The 20,775-nt window shown below is 46.4% G+C and overlaps 1 protein-coding gene across 5 annotated transcripts in view; it reads left to right on the plus strand.

Moving 5' to 3' along the window:
* The window catches only part of HECTD4 (HECT domain E3 ubiquitin protein ligase 4), a 1,724,100-nt gene that overhangs the window by 105,913 nt on the left and 1,597,412 nt on the right, over window positions 1-20,775 (plus strand). For all 5 annotated transcript variants that reach the window (XR_011199486.1, XM_069214810.1, XM_069214812.1 and 2 more), the window contains exon 2: window positions 13,704-14,221. Coding sequence is in view for 4 of the 5 variants with exons in the window: in XM_069214810.1 (XP_069070911.1) it covers window positions 13,704-14,221 (518 nt within the window). In the remaining variant the exon portion in view is untranslated. The remainder of the gene's footprint in view (window positions 1-13,703; window positions 14,222-20,775) is intronic.

Genomic DNA, 20,775 nt, shown 5'->3' on the forward strand with positions numbered 1-20,775 from the left:
CTTTCAGACGTACTATGTTATTTATTGCATCATGAATATCTCCCAGGTTAAACAAACCCTCCCAGTAGTTATTACTCAGCTGAGGGGGGAGTAAAAGAAGAGGTGGTTGGGAATTGACTTTCAGCATTGTAAAGGGAGTTAAAATGTTGAAACCAGTCTGATGGCTGGATGTTATTGCCAATTGTAGGAACTCCCCTTTGGTTTCTTTTGCTTACCATAAGCCAGATGGATTTGGAGTCCCTGTGTTTGCAAGCGACCTTCATAAGCGTCCATCTTTCCTCCTCCCAACCCTTCCTGGCCTTGGCCTGCTTCTGCTTGTACTGGTACCGGAGACTCCTAACACAGGAAACATCTTTTTGCTTGATTGCACTAATTAGGTTTGCTCGGGCCAACCAAAAGTCTCGGTTAAACCAGTTGTCTCCCTCGTGGGGTAGAGGACTACATGTGGTGTGGGCAGCTGGCATAGTAAGTAGCTGTTCAAATTATTTTTTTTCAAAACCCAGTATGTACATCTAATAGAGGGGAGCATTTCCCCTCTTCTGTCGTAGATATCAATGCTACATAGTGTGTCAGATCCTGGTTGATGGTAGAGAGAATGTCATCTTGCAGGATGACATTACTCCATCTTAAACACAGTCTGTTGTTCTCGGCCTGGACCACTTTTTATTTTATATATTTTTTTTTTATAACTTTGTCAGTGGTTGGTCCACTATTTGTCCTACCCCATAGGGACTCTAGGCTAAGGCAAGGAGGATTGTGGTCACTGTCCATTTGGTTCTGAACTACTATGTCATCTATCAGATGCCAATGTCTGAGGTCCATCAGGATGTACTCGATGCAACTCTTCACCTGTGTGCCAGTGAAAGTATGGGCAGCATGCCTGTCAGACTTAGTTCTCCCATTGACTGCCCTCAGGCCAAAGCCAAGGGTCAAGGCATTTGCTTGCAAAGCAGGCTGATACCACTTTTTGATGGGGGGAAGCTCGAGCCTGGGTACGTACCAAAGGTTATCTTCTTCTAGGAAATCGCCCATATTGTCATGACCGAGGGGTTCAAAAGTAGCGTTGAAATCCCCTGCTACGATAAGGGTGTGATTGGATGGTCTCTCACACAGGAGGAACTCGAGAGACTGCAGGGTGGCAGAGTAGTTGTGCCCTCTTGTCTTCCTAGCGTAGATGTTGAATATGTCAGTGACAGTGGTCCCAGGTCCCTTGAGACGAATACCAAGAATATGAGGGCTATTGGTAGAGAGCCATTTCACTATGCACTGAAGTGCGATTTTCACCCATATTAGGAGGCCCCCCCCCCGATGGGCGACCCACCTTACTAGAAATAGCGGGAATGTGGTAGGTTGCATAACCAGGTTTGTAGGCAGGATCGACTAGTCAGGTTTCCTGGAAAATGCATATATCATAATAGTCAGTGAGAGTATTCCAGTGGGGCAATGGAATCTTAATTTAAGACCTGCCACATTCCAGGAGACTGTTTGCTTTCCGACAAATAGTCATTGAGTTAAGGGGTGGGGGAGGATTTGTCTGGGAATCTACGGCGCCTGTAGAAAGTCTACAGGCTTCCTTAGTGGCTAGTGCAACTTTATTAGGGGCCTTCCTGCCTTTCTGATCGGGCATATCCGCTAAGTAGACGGTAGTGCGGAGACAGTTGTCAGAGCTTGCGCAGCTATTGGAGCTATCATGGGAGGCCTGTGCCTCGGCCTCAATGGGTCAGTCTAACTTGGAGCAGGCAGTGCCATCATCTAGGTCAGCGTGGGGTTTGGTGCGCAAAAAGGGAGGGATGGTTCGAGTTCAAACTGATAGTAGACCCATCCGGAGTATTGGTTCTTTGGTCTAGTGCCACTAAGTCATAAGCTAATTGCTTGTTTTCTAGAAGGAGTCCAATGCATTCGGATGGAGAGCTCGGGGACCTATGCCGCCTGGCCCTGAGGATATCTTTTCTAATTACTGAGAGACATTCTCTACTATGTAGAATCCAGTGGGTGACTTTGTTAATCAAGGAGTCTTCCCCTTCGCCCCTCCACAACCCCTCCTCCCACCCCCCACAACTCGGTAGCTGAGTATAGGTACATTGGACATAACAATTTTCCGAGGGGAGGAGATGGTTCTAGCAACGTGTGCTCTTCTAAAGTGACAATCCTCCCCTAATGTAGGGGGTAAAAGGTTGAGACCTTGGCTCTGTGGGTAAATGGAAGTGGATTCATTTGCCGCACCTGCAGGTGCTCAGGAACCCATGGTGCGGGCTCTGGCAGGTGTCCTGGGGGTAGTTTCCTTGTTTAGCAAGCCTGTGTAGCATCCAAGGTGTTTTACATGGGGGGGGAGGGCACAGTGAGAGCATTGGGTGCCAGAGCTGTTGGTCAAGACTGGGATTGCAGCTCCTTCCCTAGTTACTCTCTCACTCTTCCATGAGACACCCCACAGTGACCACAAGGTCGCTTATCATGCACTTTAGGGCTGTTATTTCTGACCTAAGTGTTTGTATACAACCTACCAGGTCATCATTTGGGGAGGGGGGCATAGCTGGTTGTTTGGTAGGCAACCTGCCCCAGCTTGCACAGTAGAAACTGCCATATCCAGAGTTGTCTGTGGATCTGGGATACATGTAAATGGTAAGAAGCGATTGGTGCAAGGGATGGGGGAGGGAGGGGACGCTGTTGCTGTGTCATGGGTAGGGCCACAGCAGGAAACTAACTCCAGAAGCTTTTGAGGCACTGTGCCGGTCTTACTGCTCATCCGTGCCCTGGCTTTGTTGAACATATTGGATATACTTTCCTGCTTGTTAGTCAGCAGCGTTTGGGATACTAGAGACAGTTTGGGACTCCTTGGTTGGTCTACACCAGGTGGTGGAAATAACATTTCCCTGCAATCCGTCAGAAGGTTGTCAATACGATCGAGCACATCATTACAGCCTAAGATTTTCTTATGCTCCCCCCGACTGCCCCCCACCAAACCACCTTCAGTCGCTTTTCTTTTATCCATCACTATGGCAATATATTAAGACAGGACAAGGGGCCTGAACAGTTGCGTTAGGGAGGAAGTGGAGGGAAACAAAACAATTCGAAAATGGCCAAGAAATAGTAACCAGACTTTGGGGGGGGGGGGGAGGTGTTATGGGGGTTCTCCCAGCCTCAGTCAGCCACGGATGGGGGCAGATGGGCCTGCCCTTTGCTCCAACGCGGCCCTGGCGCATCCTGCTTTGTGGTGTGCCCCCTCACACTGAAAATGGCCGCCTCCGCGGGCCACAAAGCAGTCTGGGATATGTAATCTCTCTGGTCTCGGTTAGCACGTCCCCTCTGGTTGCTTCCCCCTCCACCTTTGCACTCATCCTGTCCAGAGTTGTATCTAACACCAGGTTGAAATCTCCACCCTACAGCACCAGCTCTGACTGGGTCTCCATCAGTATGAAATCTCCTCCCAACAGCACCAGCTCCGACTGGGTCTCCATCAGTATGTTACTCACATTCTGCAGTATGTCCCTTTCAAGACCCGGAGAAGCATATACATTAGCTAACAGGATGTCTTCACCCTTGTATTCACACTGGACTGCAATGAAGCATCTTTGTGTCTCTGCCCAGGTACGTTTTGTGTGGATTGGGAGTGTTTTCATCATCAATATCGGCACCTCTCGAGATCCTGAGGTATATTGCGCGTATCCCGCCAGCCTGTACCTCCCTTGCCCAATACTATGGTTTTGCATGTTGATTAGGTGCGTCTTTTGCAGGTACACAATGTCTGCTTTATTTTTAGTGAGGACCCTTTGAACTAAGCTTCTTTCAACTTTATTGCCCAGGCTGTTAACATTCCATGAAAGTAATGTCAAAGAGTATGTGTGTGTGTGTGTGTGTGTGTGTGTGTGTGTGTGTGTGTGTGTGTCATGGTGGAAACCGACGATCCTCGCCTGGTATGGTTTTATTTCCATATGTGGAATGGTGACTGGCCCTTTCGATAGCGGTTGTTTCTTGCTGTTGTAAATTCCCCTAGAACTAACCCCCACCTCACCGTGCAGTGATATTAAAACTTACCACCCCCTAATTCACAGTATGTGTGGATCCCAAACCAAAACTTTAACAACTAACTTATGCAGTTTTCACTGGGGCTCATCTGTCAGCCTCTCGTGTGAGGCAGTTCACACTACAGTGTTCCACAGTGGGTACTTCCTGGTGTAAAAGCAGTGTATGGACGTCATCCTGGCCCCTCTCGCCCCAAGGCCTTGTCCTTCCTTACCAGACCCTGCCCTCAACCATTGTCCTCATTACCCCAGTTGGCCTGATGTCATGGGTGTCACCTGCACCTGTTCTTCCTCAGTTTCATGTTCTGTTTCAGTTTGTTCCCAGCTGCTGCCTTCTCCCTCCGGGGCGAGGGATCCCCATTTGTTAGTGTTGAGAACTTCTAAATACTGTTGCAGCTCCTTGGTTGTTTTTTACTGCGCTGCCCTCATCTGTGCCTTTGTGGGGGAGGGGATGTTGTGCTTCCTTCCCTCTCCTTATTGCGCCTCCTTTTCTTCAACACTGGTTTTCATCCCCTGGGTGGCAGTCCTGACCAGAGGCCCTGACTTTAAAGTCATGACTATTCATCCTATGGATTTAGGAAAAAGTGAACTTTCCCCTTGTGCGCCACTCTTTGCTGGGTAAAGACGTGAGTACCTTTTTAGTTTTTTTTTTTTTTTTTTTGTCTTGGCACCTTCTTAACAGGTATAAATGTTCCTCGTCGACTCATTACCAGGTCCGTATATAGGTGTACCTCATGACCATCTATCAACCATAGACCGTGTTTTCTCACTGTTTGAAGGAGTGCAACCCTTTCTTGGAAGTTCATTAGCCTTACTGTGATCGGACATGGGTTCGCCTCTGGTCATAGTGGGCACAACAGGACCCTGAGCGTCCATTCCATTGGGGCAGAGGGGGTAGGGGATAAGAGAGGGGGTGGGAGGGGTAAGGATATCTGTGTGGTTTTCCTTGGAGGACCGATTTGGCCAGCCATTCCTTCCAGACAAAATGTTTTATGTTTGGCCCTTCCGACTTCTCTTATTATTCTGACATTGTGACAGCAGGACCTGCCTTCAGCATCCTCAAGTCTATGTGCCTAGTGTTTCATCTCTTTTTCCATATCTGTGCACTTCCTAGTAAGGTTCTTCACCACTGCCTAGTTGGTCCTCCATTCCTTGACATGATCAGTCAGTTTCCTATGATCGGGGGACAAATGGCCCCACTTCCTCCCCTCTGAGCTCCAAGTGGTTGTTCTTTCACAGGCAGGGTGTTCTCCAGACTGTAAATCAGGATTTTTGAGGCCTTGGAGCCCAAGAGCTTTGAAATCTATGACCTACCACATGGACGCTCAGACCTCTCCCTACTGCATAGCCTGGGCGCTCAGACCACACTACCCTGTAGTGCAGTTTTAAACTGCCATTTAGACCCAGCTAAATAAGCCTTTTGCCAGTCCTCTTTCTTCCCTTTTTAATACTTAGAAGCCACCCATAATATAGCCGCTGAAGGCTCATATAGCAGGCTGCGTTGCATTTAAAGATTAGGACGTGTACTTAAGTTTTACATATCCTCACAGCAGAAAAAAACTTCAAAAATAGTTTTTCATTTTTGTAAGGCCTATTTATCCCATTTACAAACAATAATTTACATTACTACATTAAGTAAGTGCTAACTTTAGATTGGGAGCAGATATAGAGATGGTGTTTACTCTCAAATAAATTGTAATTTACAATACTCTTTAATGGTAAAGAGTTTAAGTTAGATTCCTAAAAATGCCACTTTTAGAAAGTTGGCATTGTCTTGTCCCTACCGTCTGTGCCTTCTCTCAGTATCTTTCCTCACATGATTGTGAAACACTCTGTTGTTGGGTATTGTGTGTTGCTTCCAGACAATAATCCAAAGGGCTCTTAGGCGTGGAGAGGATGGGCCAAATCTGTCAGAATTACTGGTAAGGAGCTGTACCCAGCCCCACTTGCACTTCAAAGAGTTTTATATCCTGCACATACAAAGCAAGCTGACTCCAGGCCTGCCCTGCTTTTAGTCACCCCTAGACAGTTTGGAGCCTTAACAGGGGAACGGGAAGAACATTGCACAACCAGGTGTTGGGGGTAGGACAGGAAGTCCCTCCACACAATGGCTGGTACCAGATATAAATACTGGACCTCCAGATTCACTCAGGAGAACACTCCTGGACATGTGAAAGTTACAAAAGGACTGACTTGCTGTCTGAGAAGGAAAATTAGACCTACTTGCCTTCATCCCAGGCTGCTTGGAGAGACTCCAAGGCTCAGTTGGCTGATCTCCTGCATGAGCTACAGGGACACAACAAGATTCAGAGGCCTCCCTGGAACTGCTCAGCTGTCCTTCTGCCACTGGACCTCACTGAGTTCCGCTGCTGGCCTCCGCTGGAGCGAATCCTGATTCTCAAGAGATAACTCCCGGGTCCTAGACCCTTGACAGGCATCAGTGAGAGCTCTTCCTAGGTTAGAAAGTGATCATTCTGAAGTTTGTGCTCTTCGCAACCAGGCTCATTTTTGCCAAGGCTGTGCCTCCCGCAGTGACTGTCAACTCAAAGTTCCAGCGAAATCTGCTCTTTCCGCAGACTACTGTCCGCAACGATTGGCAATGCTAGACCTTCACTTCCCACTACAGCAACAACAGCCCATGAGGACTGGCAACACAAAGCTACATCAAGGACTGACCATGACACTTGACCAGCTGTTGGCACTATAGCGACGACTATCTACAATGCCCGACCTGATCTCCGGTTACAGCGATGACTGTTCAGGACATTCAGCCTCCTCCTAGTGTCCTCACTCACTGCGAATGGAACTCTTCACACTGGATTTACAAGGTAACTTTTTCAGTGGGAATAACCTGGTTCCTGCATTTGACCCATGTTCCATTGCGGTCGGCCTGAACTTGTGACTTACCCTAGTCTAGTGCAACCAGATAACCGCAAGTGGCGCTTTGTGCTCTTAGGTGCTATTTTCACTAAACACTTTAAAATCAGATATCTCTAGTTCTACTGCACTGATTGGATTTTTGTTTTGATATTTTATTTATTAAAATGTACTCTATTTTTCTAAATTGGTTTGGGATTTTTCTCATGTTGTGTTTTCTTTTTATTGCTGTTTTAAGTGCAGCATAAATACTTCACACATTGCCTCTAAGCCTAACTGCTTTGTGCTAAGTTTACCTGGTGGGTAATTAAGCACAAGTAATTTTTTTGACCTATGTGGTTTTCCCTTATCAGGATTGTGGTTGTTGCCTACGTGGGGCTCCCACCCTCTCCCCACATCTCCCCCCTGTACCAGTAACCCAGTTTCCTACAGGGGTAGGATCCAGAAGTAAAACGATTTATTGCCTCTTTCAGGAATTCACTCCATGTCTAGCTGTGAATGTTAGTCTAGGCAAGCTTTTATTTGCTTAAGTGAGATATTCTTAGTCGTATTTACGAACCGCGATAAATTCTGCAATTACAGCTGCACTACCTTGACCCGCAGTAAATTGCTAGCGCCAGCAAATGTGTAAAACACTCAAACTTCCAGAATATGTGTTAGTAATCTGAAGTGATGTAAGCATCAAATTATCCATTTTAAATCTTAAATCTGGGAAATGAATGCTTTGTGTTTCTGTGTTTGGCAACGTTTCTAGACCCACTAGTTTCACCCAATCGGTTTGTTTTATTTTGAATAACGTGACCCATAAAACAGTGCCTAGAAAAATATATCTAATGAAATGAATGTACTTTGCGTTGATGCAGGTGCGATAATTTATCACACATGCGTGAGCCTGTATGCCTCATTGGCCCTTTTTTACTTTTCGCAGATACTCCACAACGTAGGCAATGTTTTTGCCGATGCTGAAGAGCATTGGAAAACAATGTAGTCAAAAAGGGGTGACATGCTAGCTTTGCCAATGTTTTTTTTATTTTTATTGCCGCCCCAAGCCCTTTAAGGAACATCACCTGGATTAAAAATAAAATTAGACCTTCTGACATAATACAAATGTAATTATGGGAGGTCTTCTGTCCTTCACGGGCCTCGATTCCCTTATTCATAGCAGCTCGGTTGATGGACTCGCAAACAGAATGATGCGTCATTAAATATTAATAAAGCATTTTATCTCAGATTCTACCAAATGTCTATTTTGTGCTGTAACCGAGAAATACATCCGTCCCAGCAAAAAAGCAGAAACTTCTTATCGCAGGGCACTTATTGTGCAAAAACACCAGCTGCTTTTTGACCTCCCATTTAGCCCATTGTACCTTTGGACATATAAAGCTCAACAAGCTATGATAGACCTATAAAATCAGATGTTCAAAAGAATCTCATGTTTACTTTGAAATGGATTCTTGAAGGGATGCTTTTCTCTCCTGGGTTCTAGTGGCGACATAAACCACGAGGCCGAGGCCGATTGGTTTCTAAATGTCACCAAAACATCTAGATGGCAACATTTCCCCATATTACACATTACCTGATAGGTATTTTTTATATTACATGTTTATTTTGGGGTAGTTGTCTGCACTTTGAGGAAAACTGATTCTTAGTGCTAACAATGAGTACTCATTGGAATTAGAATGTTTACATTTGGTTTCTTTTTAATGACCACATTTATGATAAAGCAGTGTTAAAGCCCCGTGAATTTAATGGTTCTTTGGCTGCAGTGTTTACTGTATAATTCTGGATTTGCCACATACGTTTCTGCATAATTTGCAGTTTTCGCAAAAAAAGTGTTTTGGCTAAAATAGATTAACATTATGCTTTCAGAAAATTTGCTTCATAATTGATGGGTATTAAGGCATAATTTAGACATCTTTGCTGCATAATTTGGTCCTCCATACACTATAATCCAAGTACCTCCTACAGTGGAAAAGCTCTGCAGAGTGGTTTGGGAGTGGTCAGACGCCTCAATTGCATGCTGACGTCTTCACAGTGTTGTCAGCTGGTTATCAGAGGGCCTGTAAACGATTCCTTCTGAATCACAGTCCCCCAGGCCTTCCAATGGCGATCAAAAGAGTCTGTGTGTGGCTTTACTTAAACTGTCACCTGGTCAAGCCACACTGTGAAGTTTAGGTTTCACTTTTCCAATAGGCAGTTTTATTTCTAAAACCACACTTTTGTTTAAATGTGTAAGGCAGGACGGGGAAACCATTTATTGTTGAAAATTATATTTTTGTGCGGACTGTCTGAAGGGCTTTCGCTTTCTAATTTTTTGAGTATTGACACCCGATACATCCGACACTATGGTGAAAGCTCTTATAACAAGCATTTGCAATGCAATAGGTCTCACATTTGCAAGAGTTCGAGACATTGGCGTTGTAAATGAGTGTCCTTTACCTGTGTATTTTGGTTTGGAGCGTAGTGGATGTATGTGGTGTGGAGTCCAATTATGTGGGTTGAATTAGAGTTGTTAGTTGTGGAATTGTGTAGTGTATTTGTGTAGTGGAATGATGTTACGTGGTGAAAAGATAAGGGTGAGAGCTGTACAGAATATATAGAAAGGAAGACAGAGAGGGATAGGTAGTTTGTGCTCAAAGGAGTGAATGAACTGAAGAGGAAGGGAGAGGGAGCTTCTTCATCCAAAATATTAAAAGTTGGTCATGGTCATTTCTAAATCTAGGAATAGCATCGTGTGTCAAAAGTTGGCAAACTGTTTATTCTAAACTTTTCAAAAGCAGCCTAGTGCTCAATCAACAAGCTTCCCTCGTTGAGAAGCTACAATGCAAGCTTCCCTCGTTGAGAAGCTACAATGCAAGCTTCCCTCGCAGAGAAGCTACAATGCAAGCTTCCCTCGCAGAGAAGCTACAATGCAAGCTTCCCTCGCAGAAAAGCTACAATGCAAGCTTCCCTCACAGAGAAGCTACAATGAAAGCTACCCTCACAGAGAAGCTACAATGCAAGCTTTCTCCACAAAAGAGGGACAATGCAAGCATCCCTCCCGCGGAAGGTACAATGCATGCTTCCCTCACAAAGAAGGTACAATGCAGGCTGCTCTCAAACAGAAGGTATAATGCAAGCGTCCCTCACAGAGAAAGTACAATGCAAGCTTCTCACAGAGATGGTACAAGGGAAGCTTCCCTCACACTGAAGGTACAATGCAAGACAGCAGATAGGGCACAGGCAGCAGTGCATTCTCCCTCACAGCGGAGGTAAAATTAAAGCTTCCCTCACACACAGCAGATGCAGCACAGGAACTGTGGTGTGGAGTCATGTAGTGGAAAAATGTGGTATGGTGTGCCGTGGCATTATGTGGATAGTAATTAAAAGGTATTAACAGTTGTGGAATTATTTAGAGTGAGATTGTGTGTTATGGACTTAATTATGTGGAATGGTATTGTGTGTTGTGGAGTGGCATGTTATGGAGTTGAATTATGTGTTAACTTCTGCGGCATGATGAACTTTGTGTTGTGTATTGGAGGTATGTGGTGTGTTGTTTAGTTGAAATATGTAGTTTGGTGTGGAAAGATGTGGCATTTTGGAAATGAGTGGAGTTCAATTGTGTGTCGTGGAAATGTGTGGCGTTTAGTGTAATTATGTTTATTGGAATTGTGTTATGGTGTGTAGTGCATTGATGTGGATTGCTGGTATGTGGCACAGAATGCATTTATGTGGGGTATTTTTATGTTGTGTTGATTAGAGTGTAATTATGTGGAATGTAATTACGTGGCACTGAGTAGTATTATGTGGAGGGTAATTATGTTGTGTGGTGCAGAGTTGTGTAGCATTGAATTGTGTGGCGTTGTGTGGAATTCTGTGGGTTGGTTTGGAGTGGTATTATGTGTTATGGTGTGAAGTAGTATTATAAAGTGTGGAATTATGTGGCATGTTGTGAATTTGCATTTATTTTGTGGAGTGTAATTATGTGTTTTCAAATTTTAATAGACTGAGGGATGGAAAGACTGCCCGAGCCATAAGCCCAATGTGTCCAGGTCCAACAAATCTGCTGCAGCACCATGGGAGGTGCATACAATGCTAATCCAGCCTAATCCTACCATGCCTTGGATTGGCCTCACCCACGAACATGGTCGAGCAGTTCATTGTGGAATGAGTTCTTCTGTAAACGGCCCTCCTAAATATATTGTGTAATGTTACACATGTTATGATTGCACAGCTAAATAGTTTCACAACACTGGAGTAAGTGATTACAGATTACAGTAGTGTGCATTCCTTAATAAGAGCTATATTTCTAGATCATAAAATGTAAAACAACCTAAAACTATTTAATACCCATATGTTTTCGTTACAAAGAAATGTGCACTTAAATAAAGGAACTTTTGACCAAATAACGTGCTCCAAAGCAGTCAGGATGGGCTTGCTCTTTCAAAATTTAAATATTATATTGTGATACATTTTCACAAACGTATTAAAGGAGGATTTAACATTGGTAAGAAAATTTTATATATATATATATATATATATATATATCTATCTATATATTTATTCCCGTACAGATTTGCAAACTAATAAGCCACGTGTAAAATAGAACCAAACTATATAATAAAATGAGGGCATTTTTTTTTTTTTTTTTAACAGAAATGTTAGTAAAGGAAAGATATACTTAATGAAATGGTAATCATACACATACCTATTTGCAGATCCATTTGTCCAATTCCCCTGTTTCCCAGCGAGCTGCTTGGAAATATTTACAGCACTGCATAAAACCGACGTAAATGCCTGCTGCCGGGCTGGAGGTGGGCCACTGCATGAACAACATGTCGGCAGAAGAGTGTGATTTCTTGTGCAGTCTCCGCAAAACAGATGTGTGTGTGTTAATGTCGACATTGGGAAAATTGTATTCCAGTCACATAAATCTGGTGCGGTCCATGCAGACTTTATGAAAATAGTTTGTTACTGTAATGTAATTCTGGTTAGCTATCGCCCCCCCCCCCCCCCAGCAACAGAGTGGCAGAGGTGTAGGCCGAAATAGTTAGGAAGGGAGTGCCAGGTGGTGGTTAGAGAGGGATACAGAAGCATAGACAGAGACAGGAAGTTACAGACTTGCAGATACAGAGACATACAAAAAAAAGACAGATGGAGGCAGAGGTCGAAAGAGAGACGACAGCAGGAACTGTCGTAGATGTAAAGACAGACAGGTTTAGGCAAGGAGAGACCGAGACCAACAGAGAAAGCCAGATATAGAGAGAGAGCGAAATGGCCAGAAAGAGGAACAGGTAATAGAGGTGCGTGAGCCTTGCAGAACAAAAGAAAGGTGCACCATCCATATGTAAACATAAAGCCCGCAGTGCTGCGCTGCACTAATGAAAGGAAGCAGAATGCCTCATGAGCTCCACAAAAACCTGGTACAATGGGAGAAGATGTGGCGCAACAACAAGAACTGCCAACGTTGGAACCGAGGACCCTAGTTTCACGGCATCAGCTCAACATCACTTATTTAAAAAAAATGAATGTCTTTCTGTAATGTAGTTGGTACTCATATAAAGCCTTCAATACCTTCGCAAAGTTAAAACAAGGAATAAAAAAGTAATTAAATAAACAAGTAATTAAGTAAACCAGCAATCCTCCGTTCTTGCTCCGCAGGCAGGCACACTCGGTACAGAAAAGCAAAGGAAGAGAGAGAGAGGGCGCAGAGAGTCCACAAAGACCAAATGTGACCAAGATAACAGCCTGATTTATAGCCTTGTTTACATCTAAGCTAAACTGAGAGCAAAAATGCTCTGAGAAGCTTCTCTGAACACGAGCAGGAAACAAAAAAAAAAGGTCCCCTAAAGACCAGATAAACAGGACAAAGCGTAATTATACAGTAGTTGGTCCCTGCTGCCTAGGAGAAAAGGGAGGGACTAACAGGCATGGCTGACCACTAGCAAGGAAGGATTTCAAATGACACTGAAACGAGCAAATGAAATTGCTTTAAACCACAGTATAACTATACTAAAGTATAGAAAAGGCTGTACGCTTACACTCTACCTTACACTAAAACTAAAAAAAAAAAAAAAAAAACAGTATATTTCCATGTTTTTAAAAAAAGGTAACTGATATGGATTTGGTTTAATAGAAACCACTTTCAAAGCAATATCGGTTGTTAAATTGTGTCATTTAGTTGCTTCACAGTTTATTTCAAATGTGCCCAACTAGCCCTTGCATATCCATACTAGGTGCTTCACAGAAAACTAGGTACCCTTGTGACTTTACAGTAAAATGGTGACGGCTCTTAAATTATACTCTGGACCCCTACACTTCCATGTTTACATCAACTTCACAGAAAACTCAGGGGAGTGTGTAATCATCTGACCAAATCTCAATCAGCCTTTTTTGTTTGTTTTTTTAAATGTTATTGGAGAGAGCTTTATGTGCTTAGGTGATTAATCTCTTTCTTAATGCCATAGTAGATGTTTGTACTAAGCGTGCTCCAGGTAATAGTAATGGTAATGGGGGTGGGGACAAAACCCAACAGTTTAAATTCTGGAAGATTGTGGTGGGTCTATACCTTTACATTTGAAGTGAAATGACCAAGTGACAAAGTGTCCCACATCATTAATGTTTAATAACAACACTTCTCTAGGCAATAGATGGTCTACGCTTTGGCGGAATTCTGACTTTTTGTTAGGGCAGTTGCAGGAAAATGAAATTGCTTGAAAGCACTAGAGGAAAATGAAGCAGTACCATAAATCTGTGTTTTAAACATAGAATCTTTGGTCATATGTACTGTATTTTTTCGTTTGTAATCTTATTTTTTCTTTATTCTAGATTTTAACATTTGAAACAAAGAATCCAGCTGAGCTAGCAGAACGCTTGCGTGCAGTTTGTGGGAACCAGAGCAATGCTTATGCCCGTCTGCTCGAATACCGCCTAAACGCATTGCGGGGACTATGGAATGCTCAGCGTCAAATTGCTCTTGAGGAGCAGCATGAACGTGATGGCTCCAGTGATGAGGAAACCTTGGCCTTACTCAAGCGGCAGGGACTTCTGCAGCAACCTGAGCAGGCACCGTTTACATCTCGAATGGGACTACTCCTTGTCTTCCCTCTCATTCAGTCTCAGAGTAGAACAGACCCCTCACTTTGTAATATCACGGCCGAGGTGCTGTTGAATTGCCTTCGAGACTGCCAGCCCTTAAGTTTGACTAAAGAACCAATAGACTGTCTTAACGGAATTGAGTCTTTACTTTGCTCTTGGCTGGAGGAAACATTTGCCTCAGGACAGCAAATCCTGCATAAACAAAGGGAAAATTCTGCTGCTGCTCTTGTTGCCTTGGCTTGTGCAAGGTAAGAAGTTGGTGCTTCCTGCATTCATGTGTTTGTGAAACTCGAATTTTTTTCCCCCTTCTGATTTCCCCCTGGTGTTTCCTCCGACATTAGTTGTGAATATCAGTAGCTGTGGAATTAATGCTTGAGATATCATTAACTGACTTCAAAGCCAAAACTTACCTATATGGCACACATATTAAAGCAAATTTCCTATGATGACCCCTACATCTACAAGTGACAGATCCACCCCACTATTTGGTAAAGTTGCCATTGTTTATTATTTACTATAGTGCCTCTATTGCGTCCGACTCTCTTGTGTAGTTATCCCGCTCAGTGTTCCTCCTGCCTTCCTTTGTCCGTGTTGCTGCTTCCTACTCATTGTCCATGTTGCTGCTTGTCCCCCTACTCTCCCTCCATCCCTCCCTTACCTGTGGCTGCTTGCCTTCCACCCTTCCTCCCTTCCTTGTCTGTCTTGCTGCTTGCCTCTCCCACCTTCCCTTTCCCATTTGGGTTTCTGCTTGCCCCTCACCATCCCTTCCTCACCTGTGTTGCTACCTTCCTCCCACCTACCTTTCCTTGTCAGTGTTGAACCCCTTCCCACCCCGCCACACACCATTCCTCGTCTGTGTTGCTATTTGGTCCTCACCTGTTTTCCCTCGTCACTTTTGCAGCTTACCCCCTCCCTCCCTAGTCTGTTGCTGCCTCCCCTCACTCTCACTCCCTCATCCGTGTTGCTGCTTGCCTCCCACCCTGCCTCCCTGATCCATGTTGCTGCTTGCCTTCCACCCTCCCTCCCTGATCCGTGTTGCTGCTTGCCCCCCACCCTCCCTCCCTGATCCATGTTGCTGCTTGCCCCCCACCCTCCCTCCCTGATCCATGTTGCTGCTTGCCCCCCACCCTCCTTCCCTGATCCATGTTGTTGCTTGCCCCCACCCTCCCTGATCCATGTTGCTGCTTGCAACCCACCCTTCCTCCCTGATCCATGTTGCTGCTTGCAACCCACCCTCCTTCCCTGATCCATGTTGCTGCGTGCCCCCACCCTCCCTGATCCATGTTGCTGCGTGCCCCCACCCTCCCTGATCCATGTTGCTGCGTGCCCCCACCCTCCCTGATCCATGTTGCTGCGTGCCCCCACCCTCCCTGATCCATGTTGCTGCGTGCCCCCACCCTTCTTCCCTGATTCATATTGCTGCTTACCCCCACCCTCCCTCATCCATGTTTCCATTTGCCCCACCATCCTTCTCTCATCCATATTGCAGCTTCCCCCACTCACCCTTCCTCATCCTTATTGCCGCTTGCAAAGCCCACCCACCCTCCCTTATCCATATTGCTGCTTGCCCCCACCCTCCCTTCCTTATCCATATTGCTGTTTGCCCCCATCCTCCCTGATCCATGTTGCTGCATTGACAGTCCTCCGTGTTGCTGCATGCCCCTGCACCCTCCCTCCCTTGTCCATGGGGCTACTTGTCCCATCGACCCATCATAACAAAAAAGTGCTATGACTCAAGCACACCTGGCTGTGTCATAGCGCTTTCCTCAACCCACAGCCTCTGTTGTCTGTTACCTTCTCGCTACCCTCTGTGTTGCCTCCCATAACACTCACCCTACTGCCGATTGTAAGAAAAATTCACTACGAATGCGACACCGCTAGCATTGTCATTGCAATTTTTTTCCTCTTACCCTTTGTTATCCATTATGCCTTTCCCCCTTCCCCCTCCATGTTGCCTCACACCTCACCTCTCTTTTGCCAGCAATAAATAAAAAGCAGCCAAAGCTGGCAGTGTTGTAATGCTCTTTCAGCCGCGCTGCTGTACAGCATGGCTAAACATAGACAAAGACAATTTTGGTTCTTAGGCTAAATAACTAAATCATATCACCACTGCTGTTTCCATCCCCTTTCCAGAACCATATCTAATTGCACCATTTATCCTACAACTTTTATAAAGTTTGTGCAAGCATTTTTCAAAGGTCTTGCATTTCTCCATTCTTCGTTTCCACTTTGTCAACGCAGTATTTTCCTCTTCGACCCACTGGGACAAAAAAATATTCATTTGAAGCAATAAAGACTAGTGCTAGCAAGAGCGTCTACTTATTTTCTCTTCCCTCATTGTGGTCTTGGTCCTCACAAAGTGAGGTTTTCGTTGTCCAACAGACTGAATTTATTCATCCCACCCCTGAAATTTGTTTTCTTACAAATACACCACCTCCCCTCTCTTTGTCATTTTCCCCTCCAGAGTGCTATAATTCAAGACCCCTCTGTCAAGGACCTAGCAGAGACCCAGGCAGGTGTTTCTGGCTTTGGTCATTGGGATCTGAGCCTACTTGGATTGCACTGTTTTCATTTGTTTCCTCACAACCGTCTTTTCGGAATTGGAAGGGTGCTGAGGTCATTGCTGTAGCCATTTTGGCTCCGTGGTCTCCTGCATCCACTCCTCTTTAGGTCCTTGATTGGTTGTGGCTAGACTGTGATGAGGTCTTCTGGCTTTTCCATTTTTGACCTATTCTTCTTTTGCTTGGTCTGGCTGTTCTTCTCTCCTGGCTGGATCCGTGCAGTTAACACTTTCAGTGGTACTCCTGTGTACTCTGGCTCCTTTTGGAGTCTGCTGCTGAACAGTCTGGAACAGTTAACAGTAAATTGTTCCCTGGAGGTTGGGACAGTACCTTCGGCCTTTCAGCTAGCCAGCCAGGCTTAGGGCATTTTCTGCTGCCCAGTGCGCTTCGTGGGGAACACTGGCCATCTCTTGTGGCTCTACCCATATTTTTTCGAATTTCTGCAGGCACCCTCTACTGTTGTATACATTCCTTTCGGCCCTCATGCACCAGTCTATGCACAGTAGTGTTTTTGGTGTTTCTTTTTCTGGGAGAACTAGCTGGGTGCTTGCTCTGTGTAATAACGCTGGTGATTCTGGTCCAGGGGTCTTTTGCCTTTGCTCTGGGTTCACATCTCTGTATCATTTGTTCTGATGGATACACCTACCTGTGAATTCCTCACCTAAAGAATTCTCCGCTCGCGCCAGCTTAGACGGAAATTTCTTCTAGCTCTGCACGTCGACGATGACGTCACAATCGCCCGACTCCACACAACGCTGTATGACGTCATCTAGGCAATAAGAAGCCCTTGTCGACGTGCAGACGTCAGTTCTTTTTTCCGTGCCTTCGAATAATGTTTTTTCTTCGAGGCTAACAAGGAGCCACAGTTGCGCATCTGTAGTTACAATGTCGCAGCCAAGAAAATCTGGTTTTAAGCCTTGTAACCAGTGCGGGGTCAAATGTCGGTCACTGACCCCCATGAAAATTGTATCTGGTGCCTTAGTTCCGACCATGAGGTCGAGTCATGAGGTTCCCGCCAGCGCATGAACCCTAAGGCGCTTAAGGAAAGGGAGGCTAAATTGTTCCTGGCCCGTTCCAAGAAGAGGAAGGAAAGGCGACATCGGTGAGAGTCCTCTTCGGAATCTTCGAGGACTTATCGTCGTCATGGAGACTCTCGGCCCTGTCACGACTCCCGGCGCTGATCGAGTAGAGGTCGGTCCAGGTCCAGATCTGCATCTGTCAGCTCGGCGCCGTCCGACGTGGGAGATTAGCCCGACCGTCACTCCTCCGCCTCCTATGACTCCGACTTCACCTTTGTCGGTGTTTGAAGTCGAGCCTCTTAAGGAGCCGGCGGCTTCTCTGTAGCAGGAGTTGCCTGGCCCATCATCGGCTTCTATGCCGGCGCCGACACCGCAGGCATACCCAGCTTTCCTGGCGCCGGGTACGGATCCTGCGGCATTTTTAAATGCCATGTTCAATATCTTTTCCACCATGGTGCCTGGTGGAGGGCATGCGGGTCCGTCGGGCCCTTTGGCTTTTAATTTGGGTGCTCCGGCTCCTTACAAGCCGACGCCCTTCATGCCTTTTTTGCCATCTGGAGCCGCTACGGCGCCGATGCCCTTGGCGTCACCAAGGAGACCAGCGACGCCTACAACGTCTGCAACTCCGGCGCCGGTGGATTCTCCACGGATCCAGTCTACTGTCAAGGCGCCTGTGGCGCCGGAGGGTCCGGCGTCAGATGGATCTGAGGAACGGCGCCGGCGAAGATCTTCGGCTTCGGCCGACGCCTTATTGACGCCGGGTCTCGAGCCCAGACTCCGGTCCAGACGTCTAGCTTTGCGCCTTCTGGAGGAAGAGGAGTATAGCAGGCAACATCTGGAAGAAGGCGAAATCTTGGAGCCTTCGGGTGGTTTTCAGGGGCTGGACACTGCGAGCGGTATTGATACTTCCCCTGAATGGGATTTGGATTCCCCTGGGGAGTATACTTAAGAGGCTGCATCTTTTCATGCAGTAATAAGGAAGGCTGCAAACTTTTTAGATCTTCCTCTTCCGGCTGCTGAGGTGAAAAGAAACCTTTTGACGGAAGTGCTGCATCAGTCCTCTGTGGTGGCGGAGCCTCTCTTGCCCTTCAATGAGGCTCTCCTGGACCCCATCAAGGACATTTGGAAGAAACCTGTGACTTCTACAGCTGTCAACAGGGCGGTAGGAAGGCGCTATCGTGCGGCTCCAGGTGACCGGGACTTCCTCTCCAAACATCCAACTCCAGACAGTTTGATTGTTCAGGCTTCCTATTCTTCCTGGTCCTCTCCTGGTTAGTTCCCCGGGACCCCTGCTGACAGGGAGTCAAAGAAAATGGACCACGCTGCAAAGAAGGCCTTTTCGTCATGCAGTATGGCCTTGAAGTCGACCAATGCAAACTGCATTTTGGGACGTTATATTCTTGCCCTTATGGAGGAAGCAAAAGGTCATCCAAACTTGCTGCAAGAGGTGTTGCATTTGCTAGCGGATGCTCAGGCGGCGGTGATCCAGTCTGGGTTGGACACCTCTGACTCTGTGGCAAGGGCTATGGGCACATCCATAGTATCGAGACGTCAGGCTTGGCTGCGCTCATCAGGCTTTTCTACGGATGTGCAGGCGACTCTCCTAGATCTGCCTTTTGATGGAGAAAAACTCTTTGGGACAAAGGCAGATTCTGCTCTTGAACGGTTCAAAGAGAGCAGGGCCACAGCAAGGTCGTTAGGACTTCAGGCAGCTACTTCCTCTTCCTTTAGATCGTATAGGAAGTTTAGGGGTTTTGGACGTGGCTCCTCCTTTCGTGGCAGATTCCTGGCGCCACAACAACAATCTGCAAGCTCCCTGCCTTATAGATCCTTTAGAGGCAGGGGCAGAGTACGTACAAGAGGAGCAACCCAGCAGCACTCTGCCTCTTCCTCTGGAGGGGTGCAGCAGGGAAAAGCAGCCTTAATCCTCCTCCACTCCCTGTTCACTTGTCTTCGGTAGGGGGGAGACTTGCCCAATTTCTTCCAATGTGGGAGTTTATAACATCAGACTCTTGGGTCATTGACATTGTGAAGAGAGGGTATGCTCTTCCCTTTCGGGAGTTCCCTCCTCCCTTCCCTCCCTGCCCATCCTTCTGTTCGGAAGACCATCTTCTGTTACTGCAACAGGAAGTGTTATCCCTATTGGCAAAAGGCGCAGTAGAGTTGGTTCCTGAGCAGGAGAGGGGTCAGGGCTGTTATTCAAGATACTTCCTGATCCCCAAAAAGGATGGTCGGTTGAGACCAATTCTGGACTTGAGGATTTTGAATTGGTTCCTCAGGCAGGAAAAGTTCAAAATGCTGACCCTTTCACAGGTTCTTTTGGCGTGGAACGAAGGAGATTGGATGGTGTCTGTCGATTTGCAGGATGCGTACTTCCATATTCCGATCCTCAAATCGCACAGGAAGTATCTCCGGTTTGTGGTGGGATCGCAGCATTATCAGTTTGCGGTCCTCCCGTTTGGTCTTACTTCAGCACCTCAAGTCTTCACAAAGGTGATGGCGGTGGTAGCGGCAGAGCTCAGAAGAAGAGGGATAGCGGTGTTTCCCTATCTGGACGATTGGTTGATCAAAGCCAAGACTCCGAAGCTCGTGCGGCGTCACCTGCAGTCGACATCTCAGTTGTTGTACGACCTGGGTTTTTCAATCAGTGTGCCCAAATCTCACCTGGAGCCCTCTCAACGCCTCCTGTTCATAGGGGCAGTACTGGACATGACATTGAATCAGGCCTTTCCTCCGCCCCAGCGGCTTCAGGACATTCAGGCGTTGATTCTGATGTTTCGAAATGGAGCGGTAGTTCCAGTCCTCAAGGTCCTTCGTTTGCGCGGTCTGTTTGCTTCTTGCATACTGCTGGTCACTCATGCGCGCTGGCACATGAGGGCTCTTCAGTGGTGCGTCCGCAGGCAGTGGTTTCAGCACAAAGGGGATCTTGAAGATTCGATTACGATCACCAGAGACACTGCAGTGGATCTTCAGTGGTGGGCAGCGATCGGCAACCTGTCGCAAGGAAGGCCGTTCTTGCTGCCTCCGCCGGTGGCCACAGTTGTAACGGATGCTTCCACTCTAGGGTGGGGAGCTCATATGGGGGACCTGGAGGTCAAAGGCCTTTGGTCTCCAGTGGAACAGAGATTTCACATCAATCTGTTGGAGTTGCGGGCAGTACATCTGGCTCTCAAGGCCTTCCTCCCTTCCATTCGCGGTCAGTCAGTCCATATTCTGACAGAC

Source organism: Pleurodeles waltl, chromosome 11 (assembly GCF_031143425.1).
Source record: "Pleurodeles waltl isolate 20211129_DDA chromosome 11, aPleWal1.hap1.20221129, whole genome shotgun sequence".
Lineage (NCBI taxonomy): Eukaryota > Metazoa > Chordata > Amphibia > Caudata > Salamandridae > Pleurodeles > Pleurodeles waltl.